Raw genomic sequence first — 17,275 nt, 5'->3', positions numbered from 1 at the left:
AGGAACCATTCCCATCCTTCTGCCAGGAACGACGCATGGGTCAGCGGGCTGAGCCCCGTGGCAATTACGGCTCTCACACTCAGGCCTATGTCTCGTGTCGCAGAATAATTAATTGAGGTTTTTTACCGTTTCCTTCCTCGACAGTGCTTTAAACGTGGCACCAAAACTCAAATTGCTGTCCCGCGGTGATCAGGCACCTTTGCATTCGCCTCATTGAGGAACTGACCACCATTTTGCAGGGCACCCTCCTCTCTCTCTCTCCCCTGACTTGTTCCATAATCTCCGGCGGCTACCGGCCAACCTTGACGGCATTTCACCCCCCCCCCTCGCCCCCCGCGACACAAAACTCCACATCCGCCCCTTTCCTGCACTCACCAGCCCTAGAAGTCCCACCCCACTTTTATTTCCATCGTACGGCAAATGCTCTTCAAAAACTTCTTATTTCTACTTCAATGTCATTCGAGTTCTTCTTTTCTCCCACTCCGTCGCGAACGCAGCCAAAAATACGGAATCATTACTCATTTTGGTAATCAAAGTACTTCTATCCAAGTGTATGATCACTTTATTTTATCTTTATTGAACTAAATTTGTTAAATCCGTCCATTCGGATTTCGTCAGCAGTGCTTACATAGCCAAACGAGGCATTACTTGGGTTTTGACACAGAAACAGAGGATTCCAAGTTCAATTTCGGGTAATCCCAGCATGAAAAGGCTCATCCAAGAAGTCTGTTTTTTTCAGGGAGAAAATGTACCCGAGAAACAAGTCGATGACGCAGGGGAATTATCTCGTCCTACTAATTCGATTAGTACCGTGGAAATTACTAATATATAATAATCCTACCCCCGTATAATGAGTAAAAATTTGATCTATAGTTTTGGAATAACTCTTAAGGCGATGATAGACCGGTTATATCATTCTCGTTCCTAACAGGAACAGCTAAAAAAATGGGATGAGGCTAGAATTTCGGACGATAAAATTTCAGTCGGGCCATGCCCATCGAGCAGGTGTCTACTTTGCAATCAAAGAAGGTGGTTTTCTATGCTCAGGACCTGCGAAAGACCTCTACTCCACTCCACAGGGGTCATTCACCCATTGTTCCGGGTTGCCATTCACCTTAAATGCAACTTCTTAACTAGATTTATCACACAGTGAAGTAGCATTTAACACCGCATTAAATGAAGTACACTATGTATTTTCCACTGTTCTTTATTTTGGTACTACTAGTTTCAACAATTAGACGCCATCATCGGACATATAAGCGTTGAAACTAGTTGTACCAAAATAAAGAACAGTGGAAAAATACATTGTGCTCTTCATTTAATGAACATGAAATTCCACAAAGTTGAGCCGGAAATCATCGAGTACATTGAACACCACTTTTGGCTTGGCTTTTTGATGCTGGTCTTACGTTTTCCTCACGCCGGGTTCCATGTGTACCTCGCCTTTCTTCCTCAGGTAAGAGATGTACTTGTTGCAGTAACCCTTCTGGAATCTCGCCCAGTTTCCGCAAGGGACCGCTTCGAACGACCCTGGGAACTCAACCGACGCTGCGAAAAATCTCCATGCTTGCCAATGACTGCATCCCACTGTAATTGGTGAAAGGAAGGAACACCTTAGGAACACACTTAAGAAACAGTGACGCTGACTCTGCTCAGAGGTAGAAGAGCCGTGAGCATCCTCTGTGGCTGCTGATGACTAAAGAACCAGGGACACAGGAAAGTTGTTTTATTAAGAGCGGGTTCCATACTCATTATGGACACCCACCATTGACTCATATTTTACATGTGTGGCATAAATAATAAGAGAGGACCTTTTTTTGCCACGCTGATATACGAGGCCATGACGCGGACTATAGCGGCCCCGCCCACTCACTAGCGGCGGCGCTAGTTGCCTGAGACCAAATAAGCCGTCTGTGCTTGGCGGATCGTCGAGCTGTGCGCATGGTGCCAATTATGTTAATTTAGGTTGTCCTTGTTTTTACTGTTTGTCGAGAATGGAAATTTACTAAATTATGGAGCAACGAATCAACATCAAGTGTTTTGGTGAAGGGCGATAAAAATTGTCAAGTAATTACTGAAATGTGGACAGTTGTTTACGATGATAATGCTCTGAAGAAAATATCCGTTTTCAAGTGGAATGAGCGCTTTAAAGATGACCGACAAGACGCCACGGATGATGCAAGGCCGGGACGACCTTCAACCACCTGTGTTGACGACAACATTGATCGTGTGCGGTCCCTTGTTCTAGTCGATCGTCGAAAAACTGTCCGAATGATAGATGATGAACTGCATTTCGGAAAATCAACAGGGCGCGTCTTGCGTGACCTAATTTGACTAAAGACGGTGGTTAGATCCTTAACCATGACAATGCACCTGCACTTTCAGCATTGATTGTTCGTCAGTTTCTGGCCAAAAATTCAATCGCCATGCTTGATCATCCTCCTTATTTACCATCCTTGATCATCCCCCTTATTACTCCCCCTGGGAGTCTCGCTCCCTGAGACTTTTTTCTATTCCCAAAATGCAAAAATGTGAAGAGGGGACATCACTGGGAAGATGTGGACACAATAAAGCAAGAAAGGACGAGAAAACTAAAAAGCCTAACTGCCGAGGACTTCCAAGGGTGCTTTAAGCAGTGGAAAAGAAGATGGAATAATTGTACAGCAACAAATGGAGAGAACTTTGAAGGGGATAAAATCGATGTGGACTAAATTTTTCAGAATAAAGTTTTTATGGCATCAGCTCGCGTATTTATTGGGCAGACCTCGTATAGGAGCCACACCTTCCTGAGTCAGGAGAGTAAATACGTGTGATGTAGTATCTGAAGGAATCATTGACGCAAAAATCTAGACAGGAGAGGATTCAGGCAAGCACGATTTAGGCGCTAGGTAGCATCTGTTTGGTTTGCAATAAAAGAATAATTGCCATGAGAAGCAGAAACGACCTCGTGAAAGTGTGCTAGCCATAGAAGAGCCATCAAGTCTGAATCTTATTGTTAACCACAGGTAGATCTTGATTTCAGTCGCAGTGGTATGCTTGGGAAACAAATAAGAATACTAGGAGTCATTTGATGGAATGAATAGGTGAAGAGCATAGTATGTGCATTGAAAGTTTTCTTTACGGCACAGTACATCAAGTAGGCACGTCTCGATGGCTTGGGCAAAGGGGAATAATGAGCGATACATACGTACGCAGAGTTTCATGAGACGAAATTGAAGAAGTTTAGGATTGCCTGAGTGGGGATTTGTTAAATATTACATCCAGATCCCCGCGAACGGCAAAGAATAATCTTGGATGCGTACGATCAGAGATTTCTCAGTCGATTTCATTCAACTCATTCTCTTTTTTAGAACTGTGAAAGAAATATTCAGCGCTCACATTATTCAATTATTTTCTTTCTTGAGATTCTTTTACGTAAAAATTGTAAATAGAATTCCAATTACAATGGAGCATCAATAACGATCAGTTCGTGCGAAGGTGTGCCGAAACCTTTCCCACTCGTATTTTTACTCCTTTCCGTTCGTATTATTAAGGTCTTTAGAAAATTCGAAATCACTCGTTTTGCTTACGGAAAACACAGTTTATCGTCTTTCTGCTGCTTCGTCTCAACAGTCCATGAAGTGGGACGAGTCTGGAGCGAATCGCTATGCATGAGGGTCCTTTGAAATCTTTTTTGAATCAAATCACTTGATCAGCTGGATGGATGAAAATGTTTTTGAAAAAAAATCCTCGCTGAAGAAAGTCGAAGTTGAACAGCATGGTTGAATTAGAGCAAGTGGAATTCTTCACTAATGCACGAAGGGTTTTGAACGATTATAAACAAAGTAGTGAGGGCATGAGAAGAAAATTGCATCAGGTACAGAACCTTTGACGAAGTGGAGGGTGTTATTGGCAAAGACTTTCAGTGACCAGTAAGCCAAAAGAGTATTGTAGACTTTGGCAAGGAGCATACTTTTTTATGGCTGAGAAAATTGGTTGTCGAGATCAGGGAATAAGCGTAGATTGGGGGATATTTAGATATATGTGCGGTGAGAAGAATAAAAAAGTAAATTTGACAGACAGGATAAGAAACAAAGTGCTACGAATGGAAAGAAGTTTGTCGGGAGAAATTCAAATAAGTCAGGATAAATGATGCAGGACATTTGAGTGGCCATTGAAAGGGGGAGGTTGACGGAGGGAAAATTTGGGTGAGCAAGGCATGGGAAGGAAAAGAAGAGACGTGTTGATGAACGGAGGCAAGGTTTATCATAGCGTTGGGCGTTGCTATATCTTGCCTCGTTACACTTGGCTTGGACGTGTTGAAGTTCTTAGTCCATGTAGCCATCGAAACCCTGACTCAGCCAATATTGGAAAGTTTGAAAATACTTTCCTTTCTCTCTATTGCAGTAAAAAGATAAAAGACGAATTTTTATCTCTTGATATCACACTTTTTCACTTTGACCTCTAGTATTTTTTTAATAAACATTCGCTAATTCATCGTAGTTTATCTGGTATTTTCATCCTTCTCGAGTTAGAGCATTTAACCTTGAAAATTTTCTGTATCCGTTTGCATTTATTTACCAAAGAAATATTTTATCTTGGCGTCCACTGGGATCCTTGAATGACTTAATAGTGCTATGATTCAAAGGTGACATAATTTATGCTGATAATAAGCGTTGCTCATGCGGGGAAGGGATGATATGAAATCATCTTATATTTTGTAGAAACGAGAAACAAAAGATGCATGCCTGGGATCAAATCTGCCTCACAGCCGGGTTGGACGAAGGCTCCGCCGTTGGGGTAGAAGTCCGCGTGGCCGATGGGGTCTTGGATTCCCCAACTGGAAGTGTGCCACACGTCAACGAACGCCGCGTCGGATTTGTCGACGCGTTCGGAGGCCTTTTTCAGCAAGTGGATCATCGGCACGGCTGGATCGAGCGCTGAAATCGACACCGAAAAGAAATTAAGTCTCCTTTTGGTTGATCAGTCAAAGCTAGGAGGGTTGCGACAGGTCTCGAATAAAACACCGGTGGAATGAGTCGGGTTTCCATAGGAATACGAAACCGCAGGGGACTTCGTTTCTCGTGCAAACACCTACTCATGTCCGTCCAGGCTTCGGTCCAAATGATCACCAATAGCCTCGGGCACATTTGAAATCACCAGCATTTAAATTGCAGCATTTTAAAAGGACTTCAGAAACATGAAGCGCTACTCTTAGAAACGGAACGCTTTTTCATATATCTCTATTCGCTAAATGTTTAGATTTACCAAATTGAGAGATCTGGAGCAGTGTTCTGTTTCTAAGAGTAGCGCTTCATGTTTCTGAAGTCCTTTTATAATGCTGCAATTTTTAAAACTCCATTTTCACAAAAACTTAATTGAAAAATATATTAATATTAATTGTATCATGAATATTTTCCCTTGGCTTAAATAGCTGCTGTCTTATATTAAATATAGCTAGTCGTGCAGCTTCCGTATCGACATCGTATTCCATTCCTAGATCCCGAACGTCCCTTCACCTTACACTTTTACCAAATAGTTACTCCCTAAATTATTTATTAGGCCCAGGAAATCTATTTTGAAAAAGTATTACCTCTGGAGAGGATAAACGATTGCATGGTACTCCTGATTAAATAGTGATGGATTTAAAATATTTTCAAATCTTGTTCATGAAGAAGATATTGGAAATTGAGAAGTCTTGGGGTCAACGGGGCATGCTGTACGTAAGAAATGTGGGAGAACCGTAAGCGGCAGGCGACGCTGCACGGGTCTCTTGCTTAAGGTTGGAAGGATTTAGCAATGAGGTCGTCTACGTTTCTCGGACTTTTTCGACGAACGGTGGTGGAAAGGCGAGAAAATTTAAAGAAATATGACAATTGACTTTTTTGTTTTGAATCGGAGAGGACGTGAGAATGTTGTTTACGTTGCTCTGATGACCAATGACGGCAATTCGCGCCGTGGGATGATTTAGCCTTTATTGAGGACTCGCGAGGCAGTTAAGTTGCAGCTGCCATTGAATTTTGTGAAATGTCCGTAATGCATACAAGTTTTTACATTTAGTGCGTGAGGATGAAACAATCTTTGAAACATAGAACAATGCATAATGCATGAAATTAAAAAGAGCTCTGCCGGCCCCGGTAGCGGCGGGGCCGGCAGGTACGGTAACGTCCTCGCCTGCCATCCCAGAGGTCGCGGGTTCGATTTGGGAGTTTGCAATAGTCTACGGTTATATTATTGTGAAAGAGTCCGATGTAAAGGTGAACGTGCTATTTTCGGATTAATTTGCAGCTAATGAATAAAAATACCATTATCATTTGGAAAATATTGGATGCGTCTTTCTCAACTTTAATGGTTACGGTTATGCGTGCTTAGTAATCCCATAAGCGCCCCTTTTCAGTTTTTCATGCGCAAGGCCAGGGAGGAGGGTTTTCTATTTTCTTGGTCTTAGATTCGGCCTTGGTGTTGTCCACATTAAGACTCATGGGAGTTACAGATCAATGGGAGTGAAATATTAAATCACCAATTTCAGAGTGTGAAAATATCCATTTCACAAAACTATAGCAATTCATCCTATGACGATTTCTCCATCACTTCTCGACATCAGTCTCATGTGTGGCGTCAAAAGTAGTGCCGTAGATCTGTGATCTATATTGTGAGAGACGCTTGTGAAGTAAAAGGTGAGATTCAAACGAGCTTCCCAATGAACTCGGGTCGTAGACGCAGACGTCGGGCCGATGATGAAGACGCAGACCAAAGCACGCAGCTTTCTCGCGGATAAACGCATACGATTTCCATGGTTGAACATCAATGGCCACCAAACTCGGACGACACATGCCGTTTTAATTTTATTCTTCGCGGGTCAATTCACTGTTCATTTCACTGATTTCATGGGAGCTAGATTTCAGTACCCTCAAATATCGCTCAGAATGTTTTAACAAAACCAACGAATAATACACACACCTTGTGAAACCGGGAGCATTAACAGCATGTGGACCAATTTTCGCCCAAATCAGATATTTTTTCGAAAATAATGATTTACCTTCGATGCTAGAGATTGTTCAATCAACTTGCTGGACGGTGGTGGGCATTAGCAGAGACTCTTGAGCGAGGAAAGGATGGATATAACATGAAATATGGCCACTTCATCTTCCTTATATATAATTTAATATCTATTTGTCATTATTCACTCAAATGAATCGGGAGTCAGTGGTTTCATTTCATTGCTTAGATTCCAAGTCCTCTACAAATACTTCTCATATAAGTAGGAAAATGTATCTCTTCAAGTAACCCTATCAACACAATGAATTCGGTTTCACCAATAAGACCAGTTAATACAGGGATGATAGGTGTAGTGCATTCATTAACACGAAATGTATTATATACACATTAAAGCGTCCTGAAACTGATGAACCAAGATTTACAATGAAAATTTATTTATTACATTAATACTCTCATTTCTCTTCCGGTGTTATTTATCCTTGCACCTTATTAGAATAATTACAAATATCATTGTGCTGGTTAAGTATCCACAGTTCTTGGATTTTTATTTCAAAACAACCGTGAGCGATAAAGAAACGAAATATTGCGTCAATAATGTCTGTAGTGTTGTCTTATGACGACTGGCTGATGAATGAGAAAAAAGAGAGAGGCCAAGGGGGAATACATATGCCACGGCTCCACGGATCATCACATACCGAGAGCCCGTCTTGAGATATGACGCCTGGGCTGTCGGAAGAATTCTTCAACCCCCCCCCCCTTGCAATAGCAAAAAATCATAAAAATTGGTATTTTTATTTCACCGCTCACGTGTTGGATACGGGAATCTTAACGCGACTGCTGTCCGGTAAAACTAACCTAAGAAACAACCATTGAAGTTTTTACGAGTCCCAACTACCGCCGTGCCCATAAACCTACGACGTCCTGAATACATTGGAATCGTCGATTATGAAACAGAATTGTAAACATATTCTTTCCCTGTGATTTGGCCTTTATCATCCAAGATAAAAGCTAAATTGGTGTTGGCATCGGTTCTCTTTGTTATAACTCTGCGACAAACCGAATTAAATCCTTAAAATAATTACTCGCTTGTACACAGATTTAGATTTTATTTATTAATAATACTTTTACCCATACGCTATAAAAATTGGATTATCGGATTAATTTTTAATAAATTAATGGCATTATTGAAAAAAAACTTGAAGGAATAGTTTCACATGAAGGCCAAAGGTGAAAAATGGAATGGAATTAATGGAAAATGTCGGAGTGAGGGGAATGCGGGAATGAAGGAGCGGCGTGGTAGAGCGGAGGACTGCTTCAAAACAGTCCTCGAATTGATGACGACGTCGCAATTAAAATTAAACATTATCAACGTCCATATGTTTAAAAATACTGATTTATTGATTTAAATGGGGAAAATTTTTTCATATTTAAAATTTCTGAATCCTTCACAATATACTTTCAACATTGGTTTAATATTTTTAACGACTTCGCGGAAAAAGATCAATATTCACAAACAACTCACGCTGGTAGGATAAATACTCTTTTGCTTACTTGTGACACATTCGTGGGTTCCCTCGGCGTAATCAACATAGGAAATTAGATTTGTGCGAATGTGAAAAGGTTAATTATCATCAAAATTGTATACTCACTAAAATTAGGCGCTGGTGAGTTTCATAAAAATTACTTCGTATAAGGTATTGAGTTCACGTCATACAAAAAGTTCATTCCTAAAGTTTTAATATTCAAATTCGGGCAATATATAGTATGTAAAAAATTGATATGAGCGTAGTTATGTACGGCACAGAAACGTGGTCATTGAAGCAGGGCGATAGACGTTGATTGGAGGTTTTGAAATGTGGGTTTGGAGAAGAATGGAGAAGGTGAAATGGACAGAGAAGAAAACAAACGAGGAAGTACTTGGTATGGTGGGCGAGGAGAGAGGTTTGTTGGGAGAACTCCTATGGAGGAATGAAAAGTGGATGAAGGGTGTATTGACCGGCAGTGGGATGTTGAAGACTGTAATTGAGGGGAGAATGTTAGACAAACGAGGAAAGGGCAGGAATAAAAGAGGGATGTTGGGCAAGATGAAGGGAGGAAAGAAGTACTGAGAGATGAAGACGGACCTGATGTAGAGTAGGTTGCTGTATTTTTTTGTTGGGAGATATTTATTTGGAAGTTGTGTCCATCCAAAGCTACCTTAACTGGTAGATTACCTGATAGTAAAAAAATGTGTTAAAAATATTGAACATTAATTAATTCATGTAAGATATTCAAACTTACACGGTAGGTTAAATCCACAAATCCCATTGCTGTTTATTTCAAATCTTAACTAATATTTTCTTCTACGTATACTTACCTTTCTAAAGCAATTCTTGATTCTATGGTCATTTTCCTCTGAAATATTACCCAATAACAGGGTTTACTTCACCTGCTTTATTGTATTTCATCCTATTTTGTGAACAAAATATCTCTGATTCTCAGTAATCCCATTACTTTGGCATATTTCTCGTTAATCCTCATCCCGTACCTCTTGAATTGTTCTTGTAAAACACTCAACAATAACTGCAAGTTCTTAGCTTTTGAATTGCATGATCTTCTGTAGACCCAACTCAATCATCTTGCCATCCAATTGCATTCTCACACTGCCCTTAAACAATCTTCGGCGTATGCATATGTATGTTGCCAAGTAATCTCGGCGATAGCGGGCAATCCTTCATCACTTCCACTGCACATCCTGGTTCTCCCTCCCTCCCTCCCTCTCCCTTTCTTCATGAACAGGTATCGAGTAAGTCGCCTATCCCTTCAGAGACTACTCTCGTGCATCGCAATATTCTATCAGCCTCGTCCATTCCACTCGGTCGAACGTCTTCTCAAAATCCACAATGAAGCACACAATTAAGCTCCGATTACATTTATTCGATGCTCGTTTCCGCTAATCACTGCGATTACGTCAAGTGATTCTCTTCCCTTAATAAACCAAAACCGATCTTCGCCTGCGCAGTCGTTCGCATATTTTGTAACCTTTTATTTATAATTCTCAGAACTAATTTTGCTTCATGTGAAATTAACCATATCGTCCTACTGTACTCTTTTTTGGACTGGGATCAAAAGTGGTCCAAGAAAATCCTATGGCCAAAATCCTTGCTTCTGCATACTGTGGACAAATTCAAAGCATCCTTTCCTTCCATTTTCCAGTTGAACTCCTTAGTAATTATGAGGGGATATTATCCATTTCTGCTGCATTTTCATGAATCCATCTCCCATAGCACTTCACCCATCTAGCCGTTTAGTTTTCCCGGGCCGAAGCAATCCTCGTCACATTCCCTTTCAATTTATGAGCTGGCTCACCCTTTGTCTTTGCCATAAAGATCTTCTACGTATTATGTCCAACGCCCTTCAATGTCTTCTGAATCTATTCGTACCTTTATGGTCGTATAGCTTTCCCCTTGCTACATTTTGCCGAATCTCTTGCCTTCTTGGGCACCCTTTCTGCTTTTTCCCGATTCTGTTATGTCTCCATAACTTTGTGCTGATCTTTCAACCGCATTTAGGGCTCTATTTGTTTCCCGCCGAAGATTATTTGTCTGTTCCAAGCGCGTTCTTCTGAGTCCCCATCTCCGAGTGCGCGCCCTTCCATTTCCTTACGCATCTCTTCCGTGACCCACGGCTTCTTGATTATTCCATCGCAATAGTTTCATTCGCTGCTCTTTCTATTCCGGTCTTCACCTACACAAACCATCCCCCACCCTATTTCGTCCCTTGCACTCCTCATTTACATATTTATCAAGTTTTTCTTAATACTCCTACTTAGTACTTTTTACTCCAATTACTACTTCAAGATTCCATTTTAGCCCTCTCCTACCCCTTCTGATTCTTTTGAATTTTTAATTGCATTTCATGACTGACAACTAAATGAGGGTCCGAGCCCGCAGCAGCCCCGGGGAAGCCATCGATGATACAGTTCCTAAATCTTGCGTTGAATCATGTTATAATCCAACTGGAACCTTTCAGTGTCTCTAGGCATCTTAAATGTGCACCTATGCCCGTGAGGGTTTTTAAACCGGGTTTTTGATATTATGAAGCCCATTATTCGGCAGAATTCGATTGATTTCCCTCCGCCATCACTTCTAATCCCTTAACCGCACACTAGTGCTCCTTTCCTTCCCCTCCCGGCGTCTGCCACAGCGTTCTAGTCACCCAACACTATTCGATGCTCTCTTCCCTGCTCGCGCACAATTCTAATCGATCGTTCACTGTCCACTTCTTCCCCCCAGTGATTGCTCGTCGGCATGTACATCCTGAATCACCACTCTTTTGCTCGTGCAGACTTTTATCTCTATCAGTAATAACTCACCTGCCCTAACCTGGTTATTATCATTTTATGTACATTTCATACATGTATTTCATGCATTCAGTGAATATTGCTGCGGAGGCTTTTGCGGCGTTGGTTTGAAGAATTTTGAATTCTGGGGTTTCACCGCGTCGTTTTTTGATTCTGACAACAGTTTCGCCGAAGTTGCATTCGGCGTCTTCAGGTCGAAGATGAGGGACTCGGATTTTCGCCACCCTTTTATAGGTGGTCCCGTCTAGTGGCTGCTCGCTGTAAGGTCCGTTCCCGGAGAACTCTCTTCCACGCGTTGTGGAGATGGTAGCCGTCATCTCTGTTAATGTTCTCCGGGTTTTTTTGCGATCCCAATTGCTTCTCTAATTTAACGTGGGTAATATCTACTCTCCTTTGCTATTACGTTTGCTTTTAGTAATAAGATCTCGTGACCGGGTTCACTCCATTTGTGTTCTGAAATGGCCGACAGGTGAAAATGCTTATTTGTTGTTGCCCGGAGGTGTTCCTTCATCCGAACTTTCATTGAGCGGCATATTTCCCCGATGTAGGCTTTCCCACATGAGCAGGGTACTTGGTAGATCCCTTCGTATAGGTCTTTCGGAATTTTGTCCTTCGGTCCAGGGAGAGCGTCCGCTAATTTCTTGGTGCAATTAAATCTTGTCACCGCGTCATGTTTTTTCAGGACTCTGGCTATCTTCTCGGATGTTCCGGATACGTAGGGAATAGAAGCGTATGCGTTTGGGTCCGGTTCCGTCTGCTTGATGGACTTGTCCCAGTCCCGTCTCGCCTTTCTTCCCTGGCGGCGAAACTGTTGTCAGAATCAAACAACGACGCGGTGAAACCCGAGAATGCAGAATTCTTTATTCAGTGAATATTGTTTGACATGCACATTTCGTACATGCCAAATAATATTAACTGCTATGTTCACCTGTTCCTATTCAATAATATGGCTCCAGCGTTTTTAATCTCCTTCCCCCTACTATTATTAACGTGTAGCTATCACTTCAGAAATTCCTGTTGTCTCTGAATATCCTCACAGAAATCTAACATAAACCATTTATCCCTTGAAGTTTGTTGACTTTCCTGCCCTCATCATTGTTCTAACATTCCATATCCCTCTAGTAACCTCCTCCCCTTTTGAATTTTTCCACACGGCGGTGAAACTTAGTCATTGAATCAAAATTAAAGGCGTAGATTGAAGGCCTTAGAGAAATGGATAAGTAAAATTGAGTGGTAGGAAAACAAAGGAAAAGTGAGTGAGAATGGGAGGGGGGAGGAGAAAGGATTTTGTCGAGAAAACCAAAGGTGGCACTGTAATAGTGCTCGTAGTTGTGTTCTTCTTTCGTTCGTGCTTTGCCACATTTCGCTTCCGTGTTCATTGGATGGCCATTCGGCAAAGACTAGAAATCGTTTAGCCTCGGCAATGACGGCATTTTGATTTACTGGAGTGTTCATATTTGTATGTCCGGGAATTGGGAATTACCGTTGTGATTGACGTCACAATTCATTATTGTCGACGGAACTGCAGTTACGTACGAGACCTTAACTGGATAACCCATGAGCGCGCGACTACTTTTTCCTGCCGTCTTTATTCACCCATCTGCGACTCTACCGACGGGGTAGGGTCACCGGCCAGTTGTCAGATACTCAACCTGTTAAGTGACCAAGCTTCCCCGTCTTCAAGTGATACCCGGCGACCCCGGCAACATGGCTGCCCAGGCTGAAGCCGACCACGTGCAGATTCTCCAAGAATTTCTGCGAAGGTCGCTTCTCCGACGGCGCCGTGTCGTCCGTGATTCTGTTCGAGGACTCCTCGCGGCGTTCATCAATGGCTCTCGCCATGGAGTCGATGAAATCCGCCACGTACTTTCCCGTGGCCCTCACGTTGAGGAGCGCCGCTCGGTACCAAGGGCCAGCCGACAGCTCCCGCCAATCCACGAAGATGACGTTCCACCGTCCGCTGTTGGTCGTCGCTGTGGGAGAAAAGAAGAAAACTCATTGAAATCTTGACAGTCTATGGGGAGTAGAGGTTTTTGGCTTAACAACCGACCCAAGAACAGCCAATTCGGCCCAAACATTCGATTACTACACAAGTCATAATTTATAGGAAAATGCAAATTCCCAGGCCTAAAGTGGAGAAGACCAACTTACTATTCGGTAATCCAAAGCATGACCTCCGAATGAGCGGATGAAGGTGTTATCCCACAGCCATCCATTCTGATAAGTTATCGTGTTGATGCTAATTTTTTAGGCCTCACAATCAGTAATATATTTAGGAGAAGATTTTTGCATTAAATTACAAATTGGTCGGTTTGCCAGTCAGTGAGGCGCGGCCAGTACCAGAAGCCAGAATTCGAAAAAGCAGTTACTAGACAACTTTACTAAGAAACCTAACCTTTGTCAATGTCTAAAGACATGAGCCCGTAGAGAGCATGTTCCTTATTGAGGATTCTTTGTAAATACTTGGACTTGGAGTATTATGGCTCCTGTACTTCTTGGATCTCTTCTTTGGAGATTGTGTATTTGGCAGATATGATCATTTTTTTGTTGTCTCTGGTGCAACTTAATGGAATTTAAATAACATATTGAAATGATATGAAGATATTGATCTTGTAATTTCACACACTTTTTTCTAAAAGTGTGTGGAATTACAAAGTCAATAATTTCATTTCATTTCAATAAGACATGATCGATGCATCATTGTGAACTATATCGCAAAAAGAAGCAAAATCCTGGTCCTTTCAATACACTTCGTAAAATTGGTTAATTCGACTCATTAAAATATTTAAAAAATTATGCAAGTGTTTTGCTCTTACGATGGGTGCATCGGGAGACAAAAAATAATTTTTCACGAAAGAAAAAGGCCGCTTAATATTTCACGCTTCGTTTACATGACTCGAAATAAGCATATTGAAGATTCTCATTGTTGAAGACCCTTTCTGTGTATTGAATTATTGCTTGTATTTAAAAATGAATTTGTGCGCTGATGACTTGAAAATATTTGTGCGGTGTTCTTCTCTTTGTGAAGATAATTGTGTTGCGTTTCACTTTACGTATGCTTGCACAATAATGCCCCCAAACCCAATAACGATCCTCCAATTCTGTGCAACTAACTTTATCCCCTTCTGAACTTACGGTAAGAGTAAAATCTATCGATTCTGATATAAAAGTCATTGAACATAATAATGTATCTGCTCTCAGAGCAAAGAATATAGATACACCCTCAGGCGTTTTTTACCCGTTCAGAATTAGCGACCGTATCAAAACGGGAATTTCAATTTGGCGGAAACAGACTCGTGCCTAGAGTCATAGTGCTTTTCTCATTTCATTACTTAAACTTTTATTTATAATATCTGTCAACCTACTGGTCGAAGTCATTGTTTTCCCCTGAAGTTTGTTTCCCTCATCGCATTTCTTGATAGATGCATGGGTATTGAACGCGGCGGCGACCATCATGTGTTTCAAATCATCTTTTCTAAGCATATTTTGGGTTCTGATGTCAACATTAATGCCTTCATCTCCAATTGGATCTCTGTGGAATAGTGTTCTACACCCGCGAGTAACTTCATGAGAATTCATTCAATCAAGCCCAATTAGAGAGTTTACGTCAGGAATATCTTACACAGTGACTTCGTCCGTGAAACATCCTTTCACACTGACCTAAAAAGTTAAAAGTTTTTCCAAAATTGGAATGTCCGCTCGAATGCGTGATCCTTAAAGACTGTTTTCTCTTCCTTCCCCTTGAATTTCAATTGCACGCGAGGAAACATTTTTCTTATTCTCCTGCCTGAGAGTTAGGTCATTAATTTGAAGCAGGCGATGGTATTTCGCACGCAACTCAATAGGCTATATTTTGTGTAACTTATCCAAGTTTTATTTTTTCATTACGCACGGACTTATGTCGTTCGTTCCATTCTTTCCAGATGTGAATTTGTGTTGCATGAAATTTAGTTCAAAGTATATTTTAAATAAAAAAGTACTTTTCACGGGAAGGTATTCAATTAATAACCGCTGTTTCTTGAAATCAAAAGGCAGGCCTAAGTTACGTTTTAATCGCTTTTTCAAACTTGTCAAGCCCTCGAGATGGCAATAGTTCCAGGAAACTATTTATTAAAAAGTTTAATGATGTTATTGATTCCTTTTGTTTCATCGAAAAATTGTTGCATTAAAAAATTACAAATTCTCATAATTATTGACTGGCAACCGTTTGCCAACCATTAATTTGTGCCGTCTCGGTTTAAGAATAATTCATGGGGAAGGTGCGCCATTGTCGAAAGATTACCCAGGATCCTCGAAGACAAGTGGAGTACGGACCCGTGAATGATTATTGAGCGTAGTGCAGCAGTAGCGGTATCTGTGTCGGATATATGCTTTGGGAATGGAATATTATTGATTTTCATGCGAAACTTGAGTGATTTCTCATGCTTATAACCAAGTAAAAAACGCGAATATGCATTTCGGAGGGAACTGCGTATTTTTTAAATGTCTGTCAAATGTATGAAAAAAAGCCTGGAAATATACGTTTGCCAAAAAAAACGGCAGTAAATATGCTTTGAGTATTTTTTCACTCTATTTATTTCACTCAACTCACATATTAGATTATTATTATAATTATTGCGATTCTCACTTAGCGCGGAAATTCAAGGAATAATATATAGTATGCTCATGCATGCTATTTTCTTTGAACCTACCCATTAATATTACCTTGACACGAGCAGCTCGGTTTATTAGTTTTATTTCTACGGGAAACAAGTTAAATGATGATCATTGGGGGAAATTCATCAATACAATGCAGATTAAAAGTTTAACTATTTTCTCTTATTGTACTTAACTTCATTGACTCTAAGGGTCACATTCCATGAATATCACGAGATCCTGGCTGAATAAATACAAGTATTAAAAACATATTATTTTCTTTGCTTGTTTTGCCGTAAATATTTGACATAATCTCCTTAAAAAATAAATATTCCCTTCAATTAATAAATTAATCGGAAATTTAAAAAAATGAGGTATTTCTGCAAAATTCCCTTATGTTGTACATTTAACCCTAAAGGTATATACATACTATTAACAAAGTTTAGTCATAAAATGTTTCTCAGTGACAACTAGGAAAGTGAGATTTACGTATAAACGAGCACGCAAACTAATTTAATCCCTCAGTTTAATTAATCATTTGTGTTATTTGATGCGTCAAAGACTTTATTTCGGCTCTGGCTGAGTACCCGTCCTCGTTTCCTTCTTAAGACGGAAATGTCAGTGAAAATTGTCATAGGTTGAAGAATAAAGGCAGCATGGGCACAAAGATCAAAGTTTCGAGAAAGAGGAATGGGGTACAAATATTTATGAGCATTACCTTTGAGGGAGTCATCGATCACCTTGGCCCTAATGTTCTCCATGAATCCATGGATGATTAACATGGTGGGAAGGTCCTGCCTCATAGATTTGACTGCAGCCTTCATATTTTCCTTGCCGACGGTCATGTAGTCCATGCTCCTCGGTTCGCCCGCATATTTTCTCCTTTTCATGCAACGAAGGGACATATTTTGTTTCTTAAGAAATAGCATAAAACACATCTTGTTGATTACGTTAATATTAGAAAACAAATTTGATACATCTCCTCAGTAAATTGAATGTTTGAGAGCACGACAGCAGTACAAGTTGAGGATTTAAAGAATAATTGCGTTAATTATTCTATGGGCGTGTTAATAATTATTTTCCGCTTAAGCGCGACGAAGAAATCGTGGCATCAGAAATCCTACGAACAGTTTCTGATACCTATAATCATCGCCAAATGTTCATTTATTTCTTAGAATCAAATCATTTGTTGAAATCCGTGAATTCAAGAAAGAAATGGAATTTATTCCATTTGGTGAACTATAGTTACGAAACTCGATCCTTTGAAAATTCCATGACAACGTTTTTCTGGGCAACCTTAACACACCTCCGTCAGAAAGG

At 40.7% G+C, this 17,275-nt stretch overlaps 1 protein-coding gene across 1 annotated transcript; it reads right to left on the bottom strand.

Annotated features, from left to right (window-relative positions):
- Window positions 1-4,659: 4,659 nt before the first annotated feature.
- Window positions 4,660-16,809, bottom strand: LOC139689934 (pancreatic triacylglycerol lipase-like). The gene is made up of 3 exons (XM_071587082.1): window positions 16,674-16,809; window positions 12,973-13,293; window positions 4,660-4,919 (listed from the first exon to the last, which is right to left on the bottom strand). The coding sequence occupies exons 1-3, from the start codon at window positions 16,807-16,809 to the stop codon at window positions 4,660-4,662; spliced, it is 717 nt and encodes a 238-aa protein (XP_071443183.1).
- Window positions 16,810-17,275: the final 466 nt, after the last annotated feature.

This window comes from Hetaerina americana, unplaced genomic scaffold, assembly GCF_022747635.1.
Source record: "Hetaerina americana unplaced genomic scaffold, ioHetAmer1.1.p SCAF_29, whole genome shotgun sequence".
Taxonomy (NCBI): Eukaryota; Metazoa; Arthropoda; class Insecta; order Odonata; family Calopterygidae; genus Hetaerina; species Hetaerina americana.
This window is presented reverse-complemented; position numbering and strand designations above follow the sequence as displayed.

Coding starts and splice junctions, on each gene's coding strand:
- LOC139689934 (XM_071587082.1), bottom strand. CDS start 16,809: ATGGACTACATGACCGTCGGCAAGGAAAATATGAAGGCTGCAGTCAAA. Junction 13,294..16,673: donor GATCGATGACTCCCTCAAAG/GTAATGCTCATA, acceptor TTTCTCCCACAG/CGACGACCAACAGCGGACGG. Junction 4,920..12,972: donor GAAGCTTGGTCACTTAACAG/GTTGAGTATCTG, acceptor TGTCGATTTCAG/CGCTCGATCCAGCCGTGCCG.